Consider the following 26,427-nt stretch of genomic DNA (forward strand, 5'->3'; position numbering starts at 1 on the left):
TGTGTGTGTGTGTGTGTGTGTGTGTGTGTGTGTGTGTGTGTGTGTGTGTGTGTGTGTGTGTGTGTGTGTGTGTGTGTGTGTGTGTGTGTGTGTGTGTGTGTGTGTGTGTGTGTGTGTGTGTGTGTGTGTGTGGACTAGTGCTGTTGCAGTGACCGTATTACCGCCACACTGGTGGTCACGAGTAATGAAGGCAGTCAAATTCACCGGTAATTAGGCTTCTCCAAGCTCTGATGCTGCTGATGGTTGTTAGTAGTCTACCAAACGTGGTAAATGTCTGGTACTCAGCACTCTATTGTCCCTCTAATCACTCTGACATCAATGCAAATATATTCGAAAATCGAATCAATGATCTCACGTTGCTCAACATTTTTATAGGCTATGCAGGAGAAAAACAGAGTGATGGCCGCTAATAGAAAGAGGAGGATCCCATCAGCTTTCTATAGGCTAGGCCTACTATAGTTATTTCTCAACTTTCCTAATATTAAGCACATTGCTTATATTTACAACAGGAGTATAGCCTACATGGCTGGCATGAAAATTAACCATGGGGGAAACTGTCCTCCATTCACTATTCAAGTGGATAGATGATATGTATTTTTTCCCACTGTCCCTGTTTCGAGACAGGTGCATGATAATGGTACATTCTAAATCAAAACAAATGTCACACATACAGTTGAAGGCGGAAGTTTACATATTCCTTAGCCAAATACATTTAAACTCAGTTTTTCACATTTCCTGACATTTAATCCTAGTAAAAAATCCCTGTCTTAGTTCAGTTAGGATCAACAATTTATTTTAAGAACGTATAGAGAGAATAATTTATTTCAGCTTGAATTTCCTTCATCACATTCCCAGTGCGTCAGAAGTTTACATACTCTCAATTAGTACTTGGTAACATTGCCTTTTAATTGTTTAACTTGGGTCAAACATTTTGGGTAGCCTTCCACAAGCCTCCTTGCTCACACAAGCTTTTTCAGTTCTGCCCACATATTTTCTATAGGATTGAGGTCAGGGCTTTGTGATGGCCACTCCAATACCATGACTTTGTTCTCCTTAAGCCATTTTGCCACAACTTTGGAAGTATGCTTGGGGTCATTGTTCATTTTGAAGACCCATTTGCGACCAAGCTTTAACTCCCTGACTGATGTCTTGAGATGTTGCTTCAATATATCCACATCATTTTCTTGCCTCATGATGTCATCTGTTTTGGAAAGTGCACCAGTCCCTCCTGCAGCAAAGCACCCCCACAACATGATGCGGCCACCCCCGTGCTTCACGGTTGGGATGGTGTTCTTCGGCTTGCAAGTCTCCCCCTTTATCCTCCAAACATAACGATGGACAATATGGCCGAAAAGTTATATTTTGTTTCATCAGACCAGAGGACATTTCTCCAAAAAGTACGATCTTTGTCCCCATGTGCAGTTGCAAACTGTAGTCTGGCTTTGTTATGGCGGTTTTGGAGCAGTGGTTTCTTCCTTGCTGAGCAGCCTTTCAGGTTATGTCGATATAGGACTTGTTTTTACTGTGAATATAGATACTTTGTAGCTGTTTCCTCAAGCATCTTCACAAGGTCCTTTGCTGTTGTTCTGGGATTGATTTGCACTTTTCACATCAAAGTACGTTCATCAGAACGCGTCTCCTTCCTGAGCGGTATGACGGCTATGTGGTCCCATGGTGTTTATTTTTGCTTGCGTACTATTGTTTGTACAGATGAACGTGGTACCTTCAGGTGTTTGGAAATTGCTCCCAAGGATGAACCAGACTTGTAGAGGTCTACAATTGCTTTTCTGAGGTCTTGGCTGACTTCTTTTGATTTTCCCATGATGTCAAGCAAAGAGGCACTGAGTTTGAAGGTAGGCATTGAAATACATCCACAAGTACACCTCCAATTGACTCAAATTATGTCAATTAACCTATCAGAAGCTTCTAAAGCCATGACATCATTTTCTGGAATTTTCCAAGCTGTTTAAAGGCACAGTCAACTTAGAATATGTAAACTTCTGACCCACTGGAATTGTGTTACAGTGAGTTATAAGTGAAATAATGTCTGTAAACAATTGTTGGAAAAATTACTTGTGTCATGCACATGTCCTAACCGACAAGAAATTTATGGAGTGGTTTTAATGACTCTAACCTAAGTCTATGTAAACATCCACGTTCAACTGTATATTAGTTAGTATATGTAAAGATAATATTCCATCAAGAATAGTCTGATGGGTTACAATATTTGCCTAATAATAGCCTAAAATTAAGCACAATAATCCGCTTCACAGGGAGTGTATAAGTAGTGTGTGAATTCCATGATTGGGTAAGATAATTTTCACCATAGAAATGCACCTTTTTACATGCATTACATGCATAATCGCATTTGTGGTCACTTTATAGAATGGTGTGTTACTTCTAATGGAACATTTGTGCTTATAGCCTACTGCCGTGTGCATTGCTGAGCTTATAATGTGGGGACATAGCCTAATAGTTCATCAACATTTTGAGGTAAACGTTCTGATCTGTTGCGTTAGCCACATTGCATAAAAATGTTTTTTTTGATGCTAGTGGTTGTATTAATTTGGGATCTATCGCATCCCACAACTGTCCCAGACTGTGTGGAATATTTATTTCTGGCACAGAATATAAGAGGTTCGACTTTTCTACTACGGGGATAGTAGATATAGGCTCATGCTTTTGCTGTTCGGTAGGCCTACTCATCTTGTTGGCTGACGAAAAGTAAATGTGGACAGTTCATCCAATATCTTCAATATGCACCTTGGAATTGGATAAGGACGCAAGCAGTTGCGTCCCTGATGTGTCTGTCTTCACTTGTAGCCTGTGAGAAAGACCTGATCACGTGACGGAGAGCCGTGTGAGTGAGAGACGGTTTGGATTGCACAGCACACTCAGGGAGAAGAGCACAACGCAGCACTCCAGGCCCTAAAGGCATGGATTTATTTAGGGTTTCTTTACGGCCACAAAGGGGATGCGGCCGTGGAATTCAAGGCATTATCAAGTGTTTGTCAAATTGTGAATGAGTGACTGATGTAGTGTGTACAGCCTGCGCAAAAAAAAACAAAGCAGAGCTCATGCATTTCAAGCAACTTTTTTCAAATCATCATTAGTCTCTCATCATGCAGTATTACAAAGTATTAACAATCAAAACATATAGCCCAAGCTTTGTAGAACAATTAAAGTTACATTAGTAACTCTAAATCAAGCATATAGGAATACCTATTTCTTTGTTAACCGCTCAACACAGAATAGCCGCATGCGGGCACTCCCTCAAATCGTTAGGAGAAAATATTTATATTTCAGCTTTGTTCAGTTGTATTCTTCATACTATAAAATAATGTAAAATAATGCCACAGAATTATGAGCAAATCATATCTGCTAAATGAACTAGTGTAGCCCACAGCCATTTGATATAGCCACATCAGGACCCTAACATAAGGACAACTCAAGAGTATCAGAATATGCTATTATTTTCTTCTGAAATAGACAACATTTTCTTCATATCATGTTTCTTTAGACCTGTCTAAAATAAATAATGGATTTATTGTGAAGGTGTAGGTTATATTACATGGATTTATTAAGACCTTTTTAAATGGCTTGTAATTCTATGTGTGGAAGCCAGGAGATGCTAAATGGGTTTGTGTTAATTAACGGTCAATTACCGTGAGACCGACAGTTATTTGCTTGACAATCACCGTCTGACTAAATATTTTGACCGTCACAGCCCTGTTGTGGACCCCCTCCTGCACATTTCCTTTGATGAATAAAACTGTGTCTTCCCCCTAAGAAAAGGCCCTATATCCACCCTGACCAAGCACCCCTGGGGTTGCTCTGGGCTTGTATAAAGCATCTCCTACTCTGACTGAGACTCGTTTTGTAAATACAGACCCAGGGCCTCAATATTAACTCACTGAGTGTCTTAGTGGGTGTGTTGTTTGGGGAAAGAAGGGAGACAAGCGGAGACAAGCTTGAACAATTCATTGAAGTAGACCAAATCCTGCTTAGCAACCAGCTATCGGCATCACGAGGTGGGAGCTACTGGGAGCAGGTGATGAAAAACAGCCGTGGCTTTTTAAAGGGGATGGACCACAGTCAACAACAAAAAGGCAGCCACATTATCTAGTCACATTATTTGTAGTAAATCTAGTATCTAGTACATGGAAATCGACTGACCTGAAAACCTTGTTTTGTTTAATATGACTTGGGCGAGACCTGGATTCATATGCAATATTTCAAATCATTCACATAATCCTCTAATTTGACATTAGATTCATAAAATTGTGATTTTGCATTTTCATTGTTGTTTATTTCTCCAGCAGTGATTTCCCTCCTCCTGCTATCTTGGGCTGCGTCCCAAATGCATCTTATTCCCTACACAGTTCCATATGGACCCTGGTCAAAAGTAGTACACTATAGAGGGAATAGGGGTGCCATTTGGGACACAGCCCTAGTGCCTGGTTAAGCCTGCCTCCACCAAAGGAGTATTGGCACTGCATGCACTCCTATTGCCATTCTATAAGGGATTAGCTGTCACCAACCCCCTTGTCACAAAATGGCAAAAATCACCAAGCGTGGAAAGAAGGTAATCGCAAGGGCGTAATTCTAGAATAGGGAATGTCTATATGCAGCCCTAAATGATGCCTCGCTGTCTGATTCCATGGGCATGTAGTCTCGTGTTGTGTTGACAAAATCCTGAAAATGTTCAATGAAACACAACACACCATTACAACACATGACTAAAATATGTAAAAATGGCAATTCAAAAAGCACTACAGAGCATAAAATACAATGACTATTTGTTATTGCCTTGTATGAACCCTATAACATACTCTGGCACAATTTGATATCTCTGGCACTATTTTCAGTCGGAAGTCGGTTTATTTAAGGCAATGGTTGTTGCTTAGCAACAAGAATACATTGGGCAGGCAGTGTGATGGGAGGAGAGTGTCGTAGAGGAGAGAGGAAGAGAGGAAGAGAGGAAATGCCCCAGTATAACACAGCAGTTGGCTGGCAGGCTCATCATACAACAGCCAACGCCCCACGTCACTAGCAAACCAGTGGCATCTTTCTAACAGGCACAATCAGCACATAATACAGAAAGCTACCATGGGGGGTGGTTCAGGATGATTTAACTACTGTGTACAGTAGGCCCATGCGATCATGTTACAGACGTTTCATATTTTCATCACTAGGGGTCCTATAGTGTCTCCTTATAGATTTTATAGAACTTGGTTCACCACATATATTAGATGACATATAGACAGTGGTGACTGGAAACTAATAGGCTATTATCTACGGCTCAATTCTCTGCGCTCCAACTGATATTGGTGATATTGCTAATTGGTTATATTGACTAATAAGCGTCCAGCATTTAGGAGTGTCTCTTCATTGATTTCCCTAGAAGCTGGTTAACCCTAGGTAGAGGACATAGCAACATACATTAGACAGATGACCGATAGACACTGGTCACCAATATCTAATGGTTTGGTCTGAGCTAAAGTGGTGATTGGTGATATTACGGGTATATTTATCAATAAAGCATGACCTACACTAATGGGGTTGAGTCCAGTTATATAAACCACAAAAAAGGGGGGGGGGGGCAATCGATCAAATGTATTTATAAAGCCCTTTCACATCCCCAGCTGTCACTGTTGTTAATGTGGTTAATGGGTGGTTAATCATGGTTAACCAAGAACTAAAACCTTGAGTCATTTGGTCAGATGCCACATATGTTACGTATTCTGTTGACGAGAGATCATGGGTGGCTGACTCACAGTGATCCAGCGTGACATTTTATGATGTGTATAGTACAACTGTACAGCGTATCCATTCATTGAACTATATGAGGCCTTACCTACAATGACAAAATCTGCTGGGTGTATTTTGTGGTATGTCTATTCTCGATATGGAAATGAAGTGGAAATAATATGGTGTATTCCATCTGGGACCATGTTGGAAGCAAGAGAATTGCTTTAATGTGTTATCCTCTGGGTTGTAAATGCAATTGATTTCCCCCAATAAATGAATAAAATCAATTACACAGTGGTTCAGGTTAATGATGCAACATCAAAAAAGTCCATGATAAGACCTCTGATGACATGTTATAATACATCTGTAATACACGCTGTTATAACGTAATAGCACACTATAGTGCTTTAACGGCAGTGGAATTTGCATTACACGGCTGTTTGTAACTTACCATTCTGTTCCCAGGTGCATCACAGGTGTAATCAGGGTTTTTGAACGCAGCGTTGTTGGCGCTGGCAACAGTGTTGGACGGCATCGCTACGAGTGCAACTCGTGTGGATGATATTCTTAACGGAAATCGGAAGAAGCTTCAAAATTGGATGGATAAAATAAATGGAGCAACAAAAAAAAAAGAATGGTGATCGATGATCCTCCCCTGCAATATGAAGAACAGCAAATTGAATCATTCATGCGGAAAAACTGGCGATACATCAAATAAAGGACAAAAACATAAGTATTTATTATTTTAATATTGTAACTTTATCATTCTTCTTTAGTTTTTGTATTAAGTTGAACATGATTCTAGCCTACGCAATGGATTCGATCAATAGCAGTCTCCCTACTAACTGCAGTGATCTGATTAGGCAACAGTAGGGCCTATTAGCGACAAATGATCCATGTCTTTACATTTAGTCTAGGATGCTGAGAAGTGTCCGTTCGCTCTAGTTTCTCCAGTTTCTCTTACACACACAATATAACACGTGTGTAGGGCCTATGGTCTTATCGGAAACAAATGATATGCAGTATATGCAATATGCATATTACAGTCTATATGCATATTCGATTTTCATTATGGCCCGTCTTTTGAAACTAGACTTAGTGCTTTGCACAGACTGCAGGCAAGGCCTGGACTAGCCCACTATAGCCTACAACCTCTTTACCTAATTGAGATCAAAAGCCTAAAATGTGCACTTTAGAGCCTATATTTACAGTACTAATGTTGATTGTAAAAGTAACACTTTTCAGTCATTTCTCCAGAAGGCTTGTGATATAGGCCTAGTCTTGTTATAGGCTAAACGTCCTTGGTGTTTTGGTCATTGCCCCCATTTTAACTAGCTAGTCCTACACCACCGATAACCGCCGGTGTTTAAAGTGCTCAAGATGCACTTTCACCCACGCACACACACAGGCAGACTTTCTGACACATTGGTACCAATGTAGCGTGTATGCAACATTTAGAACAGACTGGAGCGATGGTCAATAGGCATTTTAACATATTGGTAAATGTATCAGTGTTGTTAACGTGTAAATGCACGGTTCGATTTTTTTTTCGTGAACAGACACACATTTTGCGGATAATGACATTGCGTCCACAAAACGTGTTACTTTTTTAAAATATACAAAATGAGTGTGGATTCAGTGTTACGGCCTACTGTTCCATTGTCAGCACAAAACACAAATCTGATACATTCTAACAATTATGATTGAATTAAATACTTTATCAGTGCACACATGGTTGGCGGTCACCTGCATTTGTCACTCGTCAAGGCTAAATTACAAAGTTTTACACGTATTTGCAGGGGAAATTATCATCTGTAAACCGGTGGACTGTAGCCTATCCCATTTATAGGCCACAACCATTTGAAGGATAAAACCCCGTTATGTTCAGACGGGCCGATATTCTGTAGCAACAATCGCCGTTCTGTGTCTACAAATACGCCGTCATCAAGTTCAAGTGCATATCACAATGTCTAATCGTCAGTCTCCACATCTGCAAAAGCACAAAACGGCTATCTGTTTCCCTTCAGCACAATCGAGTGCAGCCAATCTGCCTTCCGTTCTCAGGGCTCTCATGACTGTGTCTGTTCCGATAAAGGTTAGGCTACCCCTACAGAGGGTTTGGTGATAACGGGCTATGTCACAGTGTTCATTACCCGTTTTGCCAAGTCCCAGGCCTGACCCTTTTTGTTTTCTCTTGCTCCCGGATACTCCTTCTTCTTCTCTCCCCGTCCTCCACCTCCCCAGCCGGCCAGCACTCCGCCAGATGCTCCGCTCACACTGCAGGGGCCAACGGACTGATCGTGTCTCCACCAGGTCCTAAAGGTAGTGGGGTAACGACTGCTGCTCTACTGCCATTGGGCTAATTAATATCTTTATAAAATATATGCTTACATTGTTTCAAAATCTGTGCCAAATACTCAAGACCAATATCCCAATAAATAAAACCCAATAACAAATAATGACCGTCTTCATTTTGTCCAGAGTGATTTGACCTAAATTACATGTTTAGTGGATTGATTAAACAGATATAGTAATTCAAATTCTTCATACTTATCATATATTATCATATATTATTATTTCCATACATGCCCACTAGACGGGGACATACTGTATGTCTGTTGCTTCAGAAGGATGTCAGTAGGCTATGTCAGTGTCAGACACATAGGATAGTGGCTGAGGCTCTTACAAGCACAAACAGAACAAAACCCAGGGGAGGAGCAGACAGCTCTTTAGGAGGGAGAGACGGGAGAGAGAAGAGACGGGAGAGAGAGAGAGAGAGAGAGAGAGAGAGAGAGAGAGAGAGAGAGAGAGAGAGAGAGAGAGAGAGAGAGAGAGAGAGAGAGAGAGAGACAGAGAGAGAGAGAGACAGAAAGAGAGCGAGACAGAGAAAGAGAGAGAGACAGAGAGAGACAGAGAGAGAGAGAGCGAGAGAGAGACAGAGAGAGAGAGAGAGAGAGAGAGAGAGCAGGTGGATGTGGTTCAGTGAGCTAGAAGCATGGCTGGAGCCAGGAGCCCCTCACATCACACCACACGTCTGTAGAGTAGACTGACTTTCTCTAATTCTCATGGTCTGGTTCAGTCAAGGACAGCAGAATGATGACACAACCCACAGCAGAGGGAGAGGAGAACAGGAGCTGGGACTGCTCTCACTGACCCCCTTGCACAGGTAGACAGACACATATGCACATACAACACACAAACACTCCCACGCATGCATACATGCACACGCATACACATCTTACCTGAGACATAGCACTCATCTACAGACATCCAAGTGTCTAGTTGTTTTCTCTCTCTGTGTGGTCTGGTCTGATGTTTTCTTTGTGTGTTATGATTACAGTTCTTCTGCACATTAAACATCAGGAGATATTGTTTATCATTGGACGTTCTAGAGAATATTACTCCCTGGGACCAATGGTAATCTCATCAGATAGGAGGGAGTTTGTTTCCCCAGGAAGAATTTTGGGGCTTTCAACAACCACTCAATTACTTGAAAAACAGCAAACGATGTATACTGAAACTGTGCTGTAAGGTTATGACAGTCATATTCTTTCCAAGGCCACATAGGCAGTGCAGTACATAGGGCAAAGGATAATCAGTATATACAGTTCTGCAAAAAGGCATCCCATTTCAAAGCATATCAAGCGTTTCAATCTTTTAATATATTTCACAATTTATTCATTTTATTTACAAAAGACAGTGGTCATGTGACATAAAACCATGTTTTAAAAATGAACATGAGAAACAAATGCATACCAGAAGCATAACAGTACATAACACAGAGATAGATAAATAACATTTAGGGAAGCTTGTGGTTCGTCATCTTGCACATTTTCTCTATGCAAAAAAACATGATCACAAAGTGCTGTATGTACCTGTCTATTGCCTTTGTTGGCTAGAAGGAGATCACTCTCGAACTCTTGGTAGCTTAAGAACTCTTGGTAGCTCAGGACTTTTGGGTAGCTATAGAACGGTTGGTTGGTGGTTCGAGAACTGTTGATAGCTCTAGAATGGTGGATAACTCTGGAACTGTTGGTAAGCTCTAGAATGGTTGGTAGCTCGAGAACGGTTGGTAGCTCTAGAACGGTTGGTGGTTCTAGAACTGTTGATAGCTCTAGAACTTGTAATGATTCTACATTTTAATTAAGGAAGACCATGTAAATGTGGGCGGTCTAGATTATATCATGACAAAATGTGGACATCAACAACAACATATAGAATGTAGATATATCTGTATGATGACACACAAAGTCTGCAAACATTTTGGCACAAATGTAAAGGCTGAATAAAAAGTGTACTACTTTCCCTCCTGAACAACAATACATAAATAAACTTTTTCCACATGGTCACAGACTGAGACTAAAACTCCTACTTAAAAAGGCTGACTGATATTCTTAAATCTGCATGAATGGGTTGTACTTTATACAGTACTTTATACAGAACATCTAGGCACAAAATCAAATCATAACACTGCATTCCTATCTGTGACCGGAGTGAAGAGAGAATACAATTATTCACTTTTCCAAAGGTTCTATCTCAGTACTTCAATTTTCCTTTAGGTCTTGAATATACATTGTTGTATAGAGGAAACAAAATGTCAAACCCTCAGACTTAATCTGTATTAGTTGCAACTTCTATGTTTTGTATTTTACAATGTTGTGCTGTACGTTACAGTATATTGGTCACCGTTTCATATAATAACTTCTTAATCATTTAGGCAACTAACTGATGTGCAAGACAAGTGCTCACTTGAATGAGATGTGTTTTCGATAAATCATTATCAATGATTCAATTCCACAAGCAAACTAGAATAACACCCAGAATGATAACATCATGTCAAATGAATAACCAAATGAAAAACATCACATTTAGAACAACGGATACAAAGGAGAAACTATTTTTGTTCCTCTATTTTTCGACACAGTGTAATAGGTTGGTAAGACCTTGTACCTAGTTTATAGGATAGGCTGTCTGTACTGTACACATCATATCAATGCAAAATCTAGTCCTCAAGTACAAATTCCGTAAAGGTCATTGCTTAACTAGTGTTTGGTACCATATCATTGACTTTTGACCATTCTGGTCCAATTCTTATCCTTCATATGTTATTGTCATGTTACATCATGACAAACCAAACTGAGCCAAACCCTACTCTTCGCTATCTGGCCATTTATTGTTTCAGATTGCTAAGCCGAACATTTGTTATTAAGTCATCCATGTCAGTGACTGTTTTCAGAGACACATGGAACTCCTGAACAGCAGAAAGTTCCATCAACCAGAAGACATGTGTTTTATCGGACCTAATATTCTCCTGATTCAAGTAAGTCGGTATCCTTTTCCAGTCCACCTCTGTCGCTAAACCTGTAGCTACTATATAGCTGTTCTTATGCCACATCAGACAATAATTCATAAAAACAACATGCTCAGTCAAAATTCGCACTTCAGCAATAGCCTCCTATTTCTCTCCTCTAAGTCATTCAACATTCTTAGCCAACACTAGACTTGCCCTATGTCCCAATAATCTGTCCTTTCTCCTGAAGTAAGCAATTGTTCACTGCCCTACATGTAGAGTGCACAAAACATTAGGAACACCTTCTCTGTCCATGACATAGACTGACCAGGTGAATCCAGGTGAAGGCTACAATCCCTTATTAATGTCACCTGTTAAATCCACTTCAATCAGTGTAGATGAAGGGGAGGAGACAGGTTAAAGAAGGATTTCTAAGCCTTGACAATTGAGACATGGATTGTGTATTTGTGCCATTCAGATGGTGAATGGGCAAGACAAAATATTTAAGTGCCTTTGAATGGGGTATGGTAGTAGGTGCCAGGTGTAACAGAGATGGTTATGTTTCCACTTGCCTCTAAAGAAATGTGTATTTAATGTGCAAGCATTCTTATTGGTTGGTTCAATTCTGATGACAATGTTGTTATTGGCCCCTCTTGCAGATAGGGGGAGATCGCGAAAGTCAGGTCTCCCCAGTATGAAAATGTGATGTAAGGGGTTGGTCACGTTCAGAATACTGTATTCCATTTATATTTTACAATGTGTACAAGTTTGCTGTACATTTCTGATGTATACATGTGTGGGTATATGGTACCAGTTAGGGATTGGGGGGCTTTCCGGGATGTGCTTTGGTATATGTTTGCTGTGTTAGCTAGCATGCACCGATGTAACGGTCACATAAACTCACTGCTAACACAGTTGTTTTCATGCTACAGATTTAACCATCGACAGCCATCAACATCATTAAGTCCTACACAACTAGCATGCCATGTCCTACTTAATCACAGGTAGTACCACGTTATATTTTGTATTATATTGGTGTATTTTGTTAATGCCCAGTATGAAAATGTGATGCAAGGGATTTTACCATCAACATCATTAAGCCCTGCACTACTAACGTGCTGTTTCCTATTTAACTACTGATAATAAATGGTGCCCAACTGGGACCACTGGCTGGGGTGATTTCTTTGAACAAAACGCAACACAAGGAGAGTACGATTAACATCTGTTACATGCCAGGCACAGTGGTTTGAGTGAGTCAAGAACTTCACCGCTGCTGGGTTTTTCATGCTCAACAGTTGTCAGTGTGTATCAAGAACGGTCCACCACCCAAATGACTTCCAGCCAACTTGACACAACATGGGCCAGCATCCCTGTGGAATGCTTCCGACACCTTGTAGAGTCCATGCCCTGACAAATTGAGGCTGTTCTGAGGGCAAAAGGGGGGGGGGGGTACGACTCAATGTCAGGAAGGTATCCCTAATGTTTTGTACACTCTTTTTTTTTTAAAGGAATGAACCGATATAATACATATGGTGGAGATTCTACTTTAGTCTATGCTCACACCAATTCAATGCTTTTCAATGTGTGTGGAAGAGTGCTTGAGTGCACATTTTCTGGAGAAAGCCAGATTATTGAGACACAGGTTTGCTGTCTGCTACCCTTCAGGCTCTTTTATGATCAGTCTCTGACCCCTACAGACACAGGTCTGGAGCCCATTAGGGCCCAGGCTACTGACTCTTAATCGTTAACCACACAGAATATGCGTCCCAAATGGCATCCTATTCCCTCTATAGTGCACCACTTTTGACCAGGGCTAATAGGCCCTGGTCAAAAGTAGTGCACTATGTAGGGAATGGGGTGCCATTTGGAATGCAAACCAGCCACCACCACATTCCATCTACAGTCCCTGAGCACCTATCTATTAACTCTCACATAAACATGTTCCAGTCCTCATTTATTTTAACTAAATAAAGCTATCAAAGCAACTCTTATCTGTGCATAACTTTGATTTCTGTACCACCCGTCCTCACCTACGTACAGGTGTATAGGTGGATATGTTGTAACTCAACATATTTGAACGAAAGAGCACACAATATAATATTATTCATTTAAACTACCGTCCTGAGATGCTCTCTGTCTCTTTACTTTACGTGGACAATAAATACTGTTACTACTGAGTGACATGTTAGTGGATTAGGGACGAAAAACCATGCAGTTTTAATGCTCTTTAAGATGCATTTACTAGCTTCTCTCGCTTAGTTAATTTTTTATTGAGACAAAACGAGGAGAATAATAAATCTGTTTATAACAAAGGGACGATTCCCTGATGAAATTAAACGTTTAGCATTGACAACAATAGCCCCAATACTAGGCTCCCTTTAACCAAACAAACAAACAGCCCTCATATTTTTGCAAGGGTGTCTCACGACATAGAGTGAGCACGCAGTAGCAGCAGTATGTGACTCAGGCTGTCCTAAATTACATCCTATACCCTATATAGTGTACTACTTTTGACCAGAGCCCTATAGGCCTTGGTCAAATGTAGTGCGCTATATAGGGAATAGGGTGCCATTTGGGGCACGACCAAAGTGAACTCTGAGGCATGACAATATACAGGACTACAGATCCTAGCAGTCATTAGAACCAAGCGTTTCTCAACCTTTTTTGTACCAGGGAACTGCAAGGACCAGCTACAGCCCTTCCTCCAATGAAGACCACTTAGATTAAAACTAGCACTTGAGAACTGATTAAATCAGTTTCGGCTCACTATCTGAGGGACCGATCAGCAACATCATTGGGACCCGTGCTGGCCCGCGGACCACAGGTTGAGAAACACTGATAAACCCACAAAGAGCTGGCATAACATGGTACCTACCTACCTACCTACAGTACACCCAGTCAGACTCAGGACAGTGCAACTTCATGCAAAACCCCTAATGAAAACATACTAGCTAGCCATCTCTAATGATACAAAAGCAATGAAGGCTAGGGAACATATCATCATCATGAAAATAGGTTGCTTTCAGGTCGTGGTCAGTGCTGTGTTCCCAAGGTCATGTATAATGTGTACAGTATATACAGATAGATAGACAGCGTTCCAAATGGCACTCTATTCCTTATGTAGTACACTACTTTTGAACAGGGCCTATAGGGCACTGGTCAAAAGTACTGCACGATATAGGGAATAGGGTTCCATTTGGTATGCACACAGAATGGTCTGTTATTGACAATACGGGTTGAGAGAAAGCACAGCAAGCCACTCCTTTAGACCTTTGACCGTTGCAGTCATGATGAGGGGAATCAATCAATACATAATAATTACAGCTTTAAGTTTTTATACAGAACAACATATACACTCGCTAATAGAAGCATCTTGCTTTTTTTCCGCAGCAAGGTGTAATAAACATGTTTGATAGTAGTTCACACAGTGAAATCCTGTTTGATAACAGCATGCATTACTCTACGTGCTTATGCCTGATAGAAGGGTTTGGTTGTTGTGACTGATTCTCATTTGGATTCCTCTTTTCCAGTCATGTCCAGTCTGACATCCGGTATAGATGGAGTGGTTGTTGCTCCCTCTATGCTTTACTTCTCTCACTGTGCCTGAAGACACACAGACAGACAGGGAAGAATGAGTTTTTAGACTGGGGTAGAAAGTAACCATGAAGAGAACTATTCACAGAGGAAGTTTGGATTTCGACGATTATGTTCGGACTGAAAAAGTTCCTCTGATCTCTATTTTGTTCATAGGTGCTTGGCAGATTTGTTGCATTACAATATGAATTACTAATGAGTTACTATGTGATGATATTATACGGACAATATCACAGCTATCGGAATATTCATACATACTTTTTCCACTCTTTTCATTCTGCCTCGGCTAGAAAACAATGAGAAATGATTAGTTATTTGCAGTAACATAAAAGTCTAACACATATGATTTCCGCAAACAATGACCTTCTTCCATTTGGAATGGAGAAGTACAATTAGAATTCTAGAGTGACGTTTCAAAGAAATGACATTTCAAAATCTCAAACAGCTTGATACAGGGAACTAAGCAATGTTAATAACATAATACTGAGCCAAGACTTATTCACCCCTGTCCCTTAGGCCTCCGTTCCTCATGTTGTTGTCCTCTTCCTCTGCAGCATCATCTACTTCATGACAAAGACCCAAAGAATTCAGAGATGATATCCTCCGTCACCAGAGTTAGAAAACAAACACAGGCAACCAGGAAGTCATGTGCCTTTCAACTAACCTGAGTGGAGTTCTTTGACGAGTGATGACATGGTGTTTGTGATTGAATCTGCAGCGACCAACAGATCATTACGAAGATTTCTAGGTACACCTGAAAGACAGAGGACACCGTCACTGATTGTAGTCAGTGGTTTACATGGCATTTAGTTGCTAGCTATTTTTGAAGCATGTTTTTTGATTTTTTAATGCACCCTTAAATCAAATTTGGCACAGCTCAATCACAGGTGTCGTGTTCTCCTTGACTCAAACAAGGCAAGAATGGATAACTAACTACAGACATGCACTGGGCCACATTGGATCTAAAGGAGGACATAGTCCAGCGGAGGTCCAGCACTCACCGTGAGCGAAGGCCTCCAGCACGTCCCCCCCCACCCCGGCCAGGCAGTCCTGGGGTGTGTGGGTGGGGGTGGACCCAGCTGAGGTGGAGCGGATGGGCATGGGCATGGAGCAGCCTGCCCCATGGCTGGGGGAAGAGTGGGGTGAGCCTCCCGTCTGGGTCTGATAACATAACATCACCATGGGTTAGGATACAAATACTATAGAATCATACCAACACCACCATGGGTTAGGATCCAAATACTATAGCAATATACCAACATCACCATGGGTTAGGATCTAAATACTATAGAAATATACCAACATCACCATGGGTTAGGATCTAAATACTATAGAAACATACCAACATCACCATGGGTTAGGATCCAAATACTATAGAAACATACCAACATCACCATGGGTTAGGATCTAAATACTATAGAAACATACCAACATCACCATGGGTTAGGATCTAAATACTATAGCAATATACCAACATCACCATGGGTTAGGATCTAAATACTATAGAAATATACCAACATCACCATGGGTTAGGATCTAAATACTATAGAAACATACCAACATCACCATGGGTTAGGATCCAAATACTATAGCAATATACCAACATCACCATGGGTTAGGATCCAAATACTATAGAAACATACCAACACCACCATGGGTTAGGATCTAAATACTATAGAAATATACCAACATCACCATGGGTTAGGATCTAAATACTATAGAAATATACCAACATCACCATGGGTTAGGATCTAAATACTATAGAAACATACCAACATCACCATGGGTTAGGATCCAAATACTATAGAAACATACCAACATCACCATGGGTTAGGATCTAAATACTATAGAAATATACCAACATCACCATGGGTTAGGATCCAAATACTATAGAAACATACCAACATCACCATGGGTTAGGATCCAAATACTATAGAAACATACCAACACCACCATGGGTTTGGATCTAAATACTATAGAAATATACCAACATCACCATGGGTTAGGATCCAAATACTATAGAAACATACCAACATCACCATGGGTTAGGATCTAAATACTATAGAAACATACCAACATCACCATGGGTTAGGATCCAAATACTATAGAAACATACCAACATCACCATGGGTTAGGATCTAAATACTATAGAAATATACCAACATCACCATGGGTTAGGATCCAAATACTATAGAAACATACCAACATCACCATGGGTTAGGATCTAAATACTATAGAAACATACCAACATCACCATGGGTTAGGATCTAAATACTATAGAAATATACCAACATCACCATGGGTTAGGATCCAAATACTATAGAAACATACCAACATCACCATGGGTTAGGATCTAAATACTATAGAAATATACCAACATCACCATGGGTTAGGATCTAAATAATATAGAAATTCTGTATACCAACATCACCATGGGTTAGGATCCAAATACTATAGAAACTCACCATGGGTTAGGATCCAAATACTATAGAAACATACCAATATCACCATGGGTTAGTATCCAAATACTATAGAAACATACCAACATCACCATGGGTTAGGATCCAAAAACTATAGAAATATACCAACATCACCATAGGTAGGGTTAGGATTAGAGGAGGCCTAGACCACCACTTTTGTAACTTTGCTAAGAAAACACGACACACACGCACACCTACACCCCCCACGACATGACGCACACCTACACCCCCTACGACACACACCTAAACATACACACCCAGTCTATTACAGCACCTTTACTGCTCTGAAAACTAATGAGAACCATGTGTGAGCCTGCCTGCCTGCAGGGACTAGAGAGGGGACTGTAATGTGCCGCCTGGGTTCTATGCTGCCTGGAGAAAGGGGCACTGTGTCCTTCCTAGGGTGGGGAGGGGTAAGGAGGGGAGAGGAGGGGGTTGGTGCAGGGCCCTTGGCCAGACCTGGGTTCAAACACTATTTGAATAATTTCTAATACTTTATCTGTGCTTGATTGAGACTGCCTACCTTATAAATGGACAAATAGGATAGTCCCAAAAGTACAAACACCGACTCAACTGGCACTCCAGGCAGGCTAGAGCAAATACAGAGGTATTGGAAAGATTTTGAGTACTGTTTACTTTGAACCCAAGTCTGTCCTGGTCCAGGACTGTATGGCTCAGAGCCAAGCAGCAGATGGTTAGCCAGACTGCAGTCACATTAGAGGGAAGGTTGTTAGCTTTGATGAAAGGAACAGGTCTCAGACGTTTGTTTGGCAAAGAAAGGAATACATGTCAGAGTTCTCACCAAATAACCTAAAGAACTTTACCTCAGACTAGAATTGATATCTCATGAAGCAACATATAACCTCGATATCACATTTTTTTTTTTACTTAGTGTAGATTAGAATGTATGCTCGCTCATATAGAAATGACCGAAAAGGCAACATTAGACTATAATATGTAAGGGATAATCAACAAGGGGCTATGCGGTGAAACCAACCTTCCACGGTGTTGTATTTTTCTCCAGATAACACATAGAGCCCCGAGTTGATTATCCCTTTTATACCATGACTATAATTTAACACATTTGCTCCTAGAAATGTGTTCATTTGCAGGTCAAAATGTGTTCAACGTCCACTGAATTAGCTAGGGAGTTTACTACATAGCTACGGTAGTTGCCTTGGTAACTGAACAAACTGACTTTCTAGTTTAGCTAACCAAACCATCAGTCCTAGCTTGCTATTATGAATATCGAAATTCAACAATGCTAATAATGTTTTCAGTGCGACTTTTGCTTTCAAAAGCAGCTCAAACATAGAACAGAATTAACTATAGCCTTGAATTCTACCGTGCTGATATACCGTACGTTATAAGGAAATTGTGCACGTTCTCTACCCTTCAAGCCAATCAGAAACGAGCATTCAACAATGCCATGTTATAACTTATCAATAAGGCTCGAAGGGGTGTAGTATATGAACAAAATACCACAAATCCCTGAGGTGCGTTATTGCTATTATAAACTGGTTACCAATATAATTAGGGCAGTAATAATACATGTTTTGTCATACCTGTGGTATACGGTCTGATATAACACAGCGTCAGCCAAATCAGCATTCAGGGCTCGAAGCACCCAGTGTATAATAAGGTAGTCTAGTGTATGGTTTCCTGTACATATGTACTGTGTCAAATGTACACAAAAAAAACGATGCTACTCTAAGTTCCTTGAAACACGATCTGTCTGAGACATATCAGCACATGCCTTGAGTGTGGAGAGTAGTATGAAATGTATTGCTGTATTAGCGTATTAATGTATAGTTAACTGAATATGGAGACACTTACTGCCTGCTTCTGCTCCTCATCCTATCAGCCAGCCAATGGTACGCGGTGATATTAAAGAGTGAGCAGTGAGGGAAAGGAAAGAAGTGAGGGGGAGATAACAAGGAGAGCGAGAGACAGGAGAGAAAAAAAGAAAGAAATTAAGACAGACAGACAGACAGACAGACAGACAGACAGACAGACAGACAGACAGACAGACAGACAGACAGACAGACAGACAGACAGACAGACAGACAGACAGACAGACAGACAGACAGACAGACAGACAGACAGACAGACAGACAGACAGACAGACAGACAGACAGACAGACAGACAGACAGACAGACAGACAGACAGACAGACAGACAGACAGACAGACAGACAGACAGACAGACAGACAGACAGACAGACAGACAGTGGCAAAGGCAAAGAGTCAAAAGCTTTCAATATCAGGACAGAACAGACAGGTTCATACATGTAAGATCCTTTCAAGGTAACCAATGGACCCTGAGGCAGACTACTGTCAACTACAATCAATTCAGCGTTCTAAATGGTTGTATAAAATATAAAACAGATTCACGGTTGATGTTAACGAATACCTGATGACACCAAAAGCAATAATGTCATATGTTGATACTGATACACAACTAATACGTATTACAGCGTTAGTATATAAGTCAGAATAACAACAAACCGTGATATAGTGTATCAGATAGCGTATAATACTCTGTAGTCATAGTACTATCCTACCTTGAGTAGCCTCATCAGTCCCTCGAGCTGGACCATCAGTTCCCGTCTGCTCTCCTGTAGGGCTGACATGCGCCTCTCCAGCTCATCCTTCCTATGCCTGTTGTCCCACAATCACACACAAACACAACACCTGGCAGTCAGTCCCTAATGCCTCCTGAAAGGCCTGTCAGTCTGCACACTCTTCTGTCAGGTGGCGTCGTGCTGAAGTAAGACAGTGGGGTTGTCAAACCTCTTCTCTGGGATCGTCATATGTTTCACAATTACCTCAGTCTACCTCAGTTGATGATTAGTTGACGATTGGAATCAGGTCGCTCTGAAATAGTTCAAATACACTGAACATTCAAATACACTGAACGACCTGCCCCGAGGACAGGTTTGAAAACCACTGATGTAAAACTTTGGTCAGTCTTTTGCACATCTGTCCCTTTCCCAACATCCCACAGACAACATGCTCACAGACAGCCCCTTCTTTGAGCCTGCTGCTTACACTCCGGGGTAACAGAAAGAGACAACTACTGGCTCAATCCCTTTTTCTGTGATGATAATACAATTGAACCATTGGTGTCTGAACACCCTCTGGTGGTCAAACGTGGTAATTACCTTCATTCTAATTATGAGATCAAAATGTCATTGAGGACTGAAAACACAGTCCTATCCATCTCTCTGCCCATTCCAAAAACCTCACAGACATCTGCTTCCCGGCTGTCTTTCTCCTCCTCTCTACCTCAGGATTATAGGCCTTAATACAGACAGATATCTAACACACACATAGGCTGTTAGTGCTGTTATAGGTCATGCTGTGTTTACTGAGGAATTAAGGCATACTTTACTTTATTAACGCATATCAATAAGTAATAAAGAGTTAATAAAGGCGTAGTTATGACTTTGTGGAGTGTATATATATGCGACGAGCAGTTCTAACATTGATTGTAGATGGGCATAGATGTAAATGGATATAGACGATAATAAGCATACAGTAGATATAGATAAGATATAGGTGGGTAATAGATCTAGGTGTATATGCGGTACCTAAGGAGCCTGAGTTCGGCCAGCAGTGTGGGGTTTTGCTGGGCCTTCTCGGGGGTGGGCTGGGAGGCCTGCTCATGCTCCAGACGCAGTCGCTGGATCTCCTGAAGGATCTCTCTGAGGGACCAGAAGACACAACAAAATGGAGATTTAAAATCTGCCGATGACGTTTTGAAAGCAGGTCCTGATGACCAAGTTAGATTTCAGTATATTTACTTATATTTCACAAAATTCTTAAGTTATGAGCATACAATACATACAATACATATAATTACTGATTTGACTAAATTACCTGATAAACAATCTAAAGTAACTGTCCAGTGTTTCCAGATTTCTATGAAATATGACCTATAATTCATTACAATATGAGTGAAATAGTTTTTTAAATTTATTACGTATGTTAAAAAGCAGCTTTTCTGTGTTGGAATGGTGTGGGTGTACCCCAACAACAGAATGGTTATTAAAAATATTAACACGAGCAGGCAGCTGATTGGCCAGCTCAGCCAATGAACCAATATGACACCATGTTCTATGAGGAAATAGCTTGCTTAGTTTGAGGTGGGGTTTTGGAAGTGTTTTTTTCTCCAATTGATGTTTTGGCCAGTATAGGATGAGTTCACTCATACCCAAATGATGTAGTTAACAGAATATGAACTTTTAAAAGTTAAATTTTCACTGGACAATTACTTTAAGTAGTGATTATTCAATTTGTTTTTCATGTTTATTCATAAAGTGACAATCAAATACATTCCCACCTGTTCTTGTTCTCTAGTTCTGCTATTAGCTGCCTCTGTTGTTTGTTGGCATCAAAGTTGAAACTCAGATCTGTTGGAGGACATTGCTGAAAGACAAAATTACCATTAAAAACAGAATGAATAAAACTGAGTGGATAAAAGAGAGTAACACATCAAACATGATCTACTGGCCAGAAGTAAAAGTCACGCGTGCTGTGCATCAGACTTTGAATATCTATTCTAACATCCTGGGCCTTTTCAGCCAACCTGCAATTTAATTTCACCTTTAACTTTGATCAACGGACTACGCTGTGGGTAATGATTATCTTAGTCGCTGGTAACAGCCTCAACATGATCTGATTCTGGGCACAGAGATCATTATTATCTCTTTATGAACATCCTGCAGTTACACAAAGTGTTACATAATAAGAAGAGGCTAAATGCAGGCGGACAGAATCCCACCCTGGGGCGCCCTACTAGTCACGCACGCACGCACGCACGCACGCACGCACGCACGCACACACACACACACACACACTACTCACTGTGGAGCTACTCACTGTGGAGTTGCCTGCCTCAGCTGCCAGGCGCGCTGCGTAGCGAGCAATCAGACGATGCTCCTCGTCTAGCCTGCTGGGACTCTCCAAGACACTGGAGAGAGAGAGAGAGAGAGAGAGAGAGAGAGAGAGAGAGAGAGAGAGAGAGAGAGAGAGAGAGAGAGAGAGAGAGAGAGAGAGAGAGAGAGGGGGAAGGGGGAGGGAGGAGGGATAGAAGGAGTGAGGGATAGAGATCATAGAGCAATAATGTTTCATACATTTTAAATGTGGAATAATAATGGCATGTAAGTGCCATGGATATAATCATAAATTCATTTGGTGGGTGTTTATATTTGCCCTATTTTATAGGCATGTGTAAACTGGACCCCTCTCGGAGAGTGGGGTCTCAGCCTTCCATTATCAACAACAACCCTGAAGCAATTAAGTGAAATGCCTTGCTCAAGGGCACATCAGCATATATTCTTTGTATCTTGTCAGCTCAGGGACTTGAACTAACAACCTTTCGGTTACTGACCCACCACTCCAACCGCTAGGCTACCTGCCATCCCTATAACTTATGCCATCACTGTGGTCTGATCATTAAGAACTTGTGTGAAAAAGGTCTGATTATCCTGGGTTTCCAGGGAGACAACACAAATCCCAATACAGCAACAGGCCACAAATGTCAGATTCCATCACAGCTGCTCATTCCAAAACCATTTACCCGGAAAAGTCAAATATGTGTGTGACTTTGATTTTCATCGAGGCATATGGTCTGAACAGATGATTGGACATATGCTATCCCCTCTCTATGAGTGGTCTGCAATGACCCCCCCCTCCCTCTCCCTCATGATTAAGACCATTAAACAACAATCTGGATGTAAAGAAATTGCATCTGTAAAACCTCAACTACAGCTTCATATCAACTTCAGCTTTTTATCCACTGTCTAACAGTTATAACACAGTCTAGATTGAGTTTGAGAGGTCAGTCCAGTTAAAACCCAGCTTGAAATAAATTGGATGCCGTTTGTTTTTTAGCTTGGCTGACGTGCGACCCATGACTACACACCCATGACTACACACCCATGACTACACACCCATGACTACACACCCATGACTACACACCCATGACTACACACCCATGACTACACACCCATGACTACACACCCATGACTACACACCCATGACTACACACCCATGACTATACCCCCATGACTACACACCCATGACTACACACCCATGACTATACCCCCAGTACATTCCACCGTCTCATGGAGTGCATGTTTAAGGACTGTCACTACCGATCTTTTTGCGTCAAGGAAAACGGCCGAGAAGTCTGAGAGGTCAGTCCTGTTAGAAACCAACTATGGCTTTATATCCTGCGTCTTAACTCTAGATTGAGATCTGAGAGGTCAGTTGCAGGGTTTAAATAATACATTTGTGTACATCAGAGTGGAAAAGAGAAAGATAACCACACTGGCTCAGTCAGAGTTGGGCTGTTAGCTGTTCCTCTCCAGTAATCGACAAGACCACTCCGACCAGGTCGTGTCTTACTGCCTCTGCTTCATCAGAGACAGAGTTTCCTTGAACCAGTCAATGCAGACAATAGCATGGTCCCAGATCTGTTTGCACTGTACAGCCAACTCTTATGGTCGCAGATGACCTTGTCTGCTAGCCTGGTCCCAGATCTGTTTGCGCTGTACAGCCAACTCTTATGGTCGCAGATGACCTTGTCTGCTAGCCTGGTCCCAGATCTGTTTGCACTGTACAGCCAACTCTTATGGTCGCAGACGACCTTGTCCCCTAGCCTGGTCCCAGATCTGTTTGCGCTGTACAGCCAACTCTTATGGTCGCAGACGACCTTGTCCGCTAGCCTGGTCCCAGATCTGTTTGCGCTGTACAGCCAACTCTTATGGTCGCAGACGACCTTGTCTGCTAGCCTGGTCCCAGATCTGTTTGCGCTGTACAGCCAACTCTTATGGTCGCAGACGACCTTGTCTGCTAGCCTGGTCCCAGATCTGTTTGCGCTGTACAGCCAACTCTTATGGTCGCAGACGACCTTGTCTGCTAGCCTGGTCCCAGATCTGTTTGCGCTGTACAGCCAACTCTTATGGTCGCCCAGACGACCTTGTCTGCTAGCCTGGTCCCAGATCTGTTTGCGCTGTACAGCCAACTCTTATGGTCGCAGACGACCTTGTCTGCTAGCCTGGTCCCAGATCTGTTTGCGCTGTACAGCCAACTCTTATGGTCGCAGACGACCTTGTCTGCTAGCCTGGTCCCAGATCTGTTTGTGTTGGTTGTTTTCATGGCCTGGTCCCAAATCCACTGTGCTGTCCTGCCAACTCCTATGTCATTTTCATGCTAACTTGGCATGACAATGACCATTGGAGTTGGCAAGACAACACATATACTGTGGATCTGGGAGAATTCTAGCAGACAAGACTGTGTGTAAACGGCTTGTTGATCCTCTGTGAGCAGCCGGTCACCAATGCCCTTCTGTCTGTACTAGGTTCAAATGAGCTTATGCCATTTGACGCACAACATGCTCAAAATCGGTATAATGTAGGAACACTGCTCTGTGACTGATTCTGCACTGCTTTGAGTCTCAGCATACACCTTTCCCATTGGACAATAAAGCAGTGTTGTTGTTGTTGTTAGGCCCTACCGCATAACAACACGGCTGCTCATATACCGTACACTCAGAATCTGTTTATCAACACAATCACAGGGCTGTCAATCAAAGGGCTATCCCTCCATCTGTCTCTCTCTTACACACATGTATGTTATTACAATGCAATCAATGTCAACTTTCAGGTGGAAAATACTGTAAAAGATACTGTTCTCGACTTGAGTACGATGGCAACAATATTGACACCCCTCGTTAATAACATTCAGTCTGCCTACCAGTTGAGTCTGTGATTTCATATCTGGTGGCGTTTCGGTCAATAGTCAGTTAACTCCAAATGAAAAGTAAATTGTTTGTATTTTCTGGTGCTGAGTATTAGGTCATAAATTGTGGGTTGTCGGTCGGTGGGTTGGTCCTTGGAAGAGCAGCGCTGAGCAATCTGTTTGAGAGAGGCTGGAGAAGTGAAAAGATGCTTTGTCAGCAGACAGAGAGGACCAGATGGGTTCCAGTGCAAAACTGGAATAGAAGGTTAGGCCTCTACAAACAAAATCTACAACAATACCCATTCTTGATGGAAATTCAGTAAATTCCCTGGTTTTCCAGAAATCCTGGTTGGAGGATTCCGGATTTCCTGCTTATTCCTTCCTGACTCCGGGAATCCTCCAACTGGCATTTCAGGAAAACCATGGAATTTATTGAACGTACCCAGAATTTTGCAACCTTATGATGGACTAAGCTTACAATAAAACATCTCTGAATAAAAGGAAAATGGACAAGATAACCTCATCGACTGGAATCTGGAATAAAAAATAAAAAATACTCAACTGAGACACAAAACAGTGGTTGATACTCTACGTACTGTTTTCACCGTGCTATTGTTAATGAGAGAGCTGTGGTGAGTAAGATCTTCAATGTATTTATTAAAACATTCGGAAAATAAACGTAAAGCTTCTTTTTTGTTGTTGGTGCATTCAGCTAAGCGCCAGTGAGCTAAGGCAGAGAGTCCTGTTATTCAGCTGTAGTGACATCTTTGACTCCCAGACCCTTCACATCAGAAGAAGCCAAGCAGAACACAGTAATAATTACATGGATTAATATTTAAAAACCAAATGTGACAGTGTGTCAGCTCACACAGTCAGACGCCAGGCTACAAGGATTTGAGAGGGAACAGGCTGGCTTGCTGCCGCGCAAACAAGACCTTAGCACGCACGCACGCACGCACGCACGCACGCACGCACGCACACACACACACACACACACACACACACACACACACACACACACACACACACACACACACACACACACACACACACCTTTCCTCTGATCTGATAATGAGAGAGCAAACTCTCTACCTTAACCATCTCTTTGCATCCACATTGGCACTTAACTTTGAGCAATCTGGAACCAATTTCGCCAAACATCAGAATGGATTTCTCTGTTCTGTTGATATGCAGCTTTTGGCAATATAAGTGTGTGAGCGCGTGCGCGTGACCTCCTGGAGGAGAATGTGTTCTGAATCTTGCCTCTCAATCGCCCGGAGCTTCTGCCAATGCCTGATTACATCACAGTACTGCACACACACAGAAACACACACACAGAAACACACACACACACACACAGAAACACACACACACACACACACACACACACACACACACACACACACACACACACACACACACACACACACACACACACACACACACACACACACACACACACACACACACACACACACACACACACACACACACACTCATCTCTTCCACTTCTAATGACATAGCAGACGCGATGGGAACCCATGTATACATGTCACTTCAATCA

At 41.7% G+C, this 26,427-nt stretch overlaps 2 protein-coding genes across 7 annotated transcripts in view; both read right to left on the reverse strand.

The window, feature by feature from the left end:
- Nucleotides 1-8,033, reverse strand: part of LOC124002163 (DNA (cytosine-5)-methyltransferase 3A-like) — a 72,016-nt gene extending 63,983 nt beyond the window's left edge. For all 6 annotated transcript variants that reach the window (XM_046309485.1, XM_046309484.1, XM_046309483.1 and 3 more), the window contains exons 1-2: nucleotides 7,905-8,033; nucleotides 6,203-6,406 (exon numbers count right to left, since the gene is read on the reverse strand). In XM_046309485.1, the coding sequence (XP_046165441.1) occupies nucleotides 6,203-6,286 (84 nt within the window). In that variant the 5' untranslated portion in view covers nucleotides 6,287-6,406; nucleotides 7,905-8,033. The remainder of the gene's footprint in view (nucleotides 1-6,202; nucleotides 6,407-7,904) is intronic.
- Nucleotides 8,034-13,326: 5,293 nt separating this feature from the next.
- LOC124001733 (dystrobrevin beta-like) overlaps nucleotides 13,327-26,427 on the reverse strand; it is a 62,292-nt gene continuing 49,191 nt past the window's right edge. Inside the window, 10 exon segments of the mRNA XM_046308757.1 lie at nucleotides 13,327-14,644; nucleotides 14,894-14,921; nucleotides 15,139-15,195; nucleotides 15,300-15,389; nucleotides 15,637-15,796; nucleotides 18,952-18,972; nucleotides 19,679-19,775; nucleotides 20,708-20,821; nucleotides 21,460-21,545; nucleotides 21,984-22,089. Coding sequence (XP_046164713.1) covers nucleotides 14,908-14,921; nucleotides 15,139-15,195; nucleotides 15,300-15,389; nucleotides 15,637-15,796; nucleotides 18,952-18,972; nucleotides 19,679-19,775; nucleotides 20,708-20,821; nucleotides 21,460-21,545; nucleotides 21,984-22,089 — 745 coding nt within the window. The 3' untranslated portion in view covers nucleotides 13,327-14,644; nucleotides 14,894-14,907.

This window comes from Oncorhynchus gorbuscha, linkage group LG17, assembly GCF_021184085.1.
Source record: "Oncorhynchus gorbuscha isolate QuinsamMale2020 ecotype Even-year linkage group LG17, OgorEven_v1.0, whole genome shotgun sequence".
Lineage (NCBI taxonomy): Eukaryota > Metazoa > Chordata > Actinopteri > Salmoniformes > Salmonidae > Oncorhynchus > Oncorhynchus gorbuscha.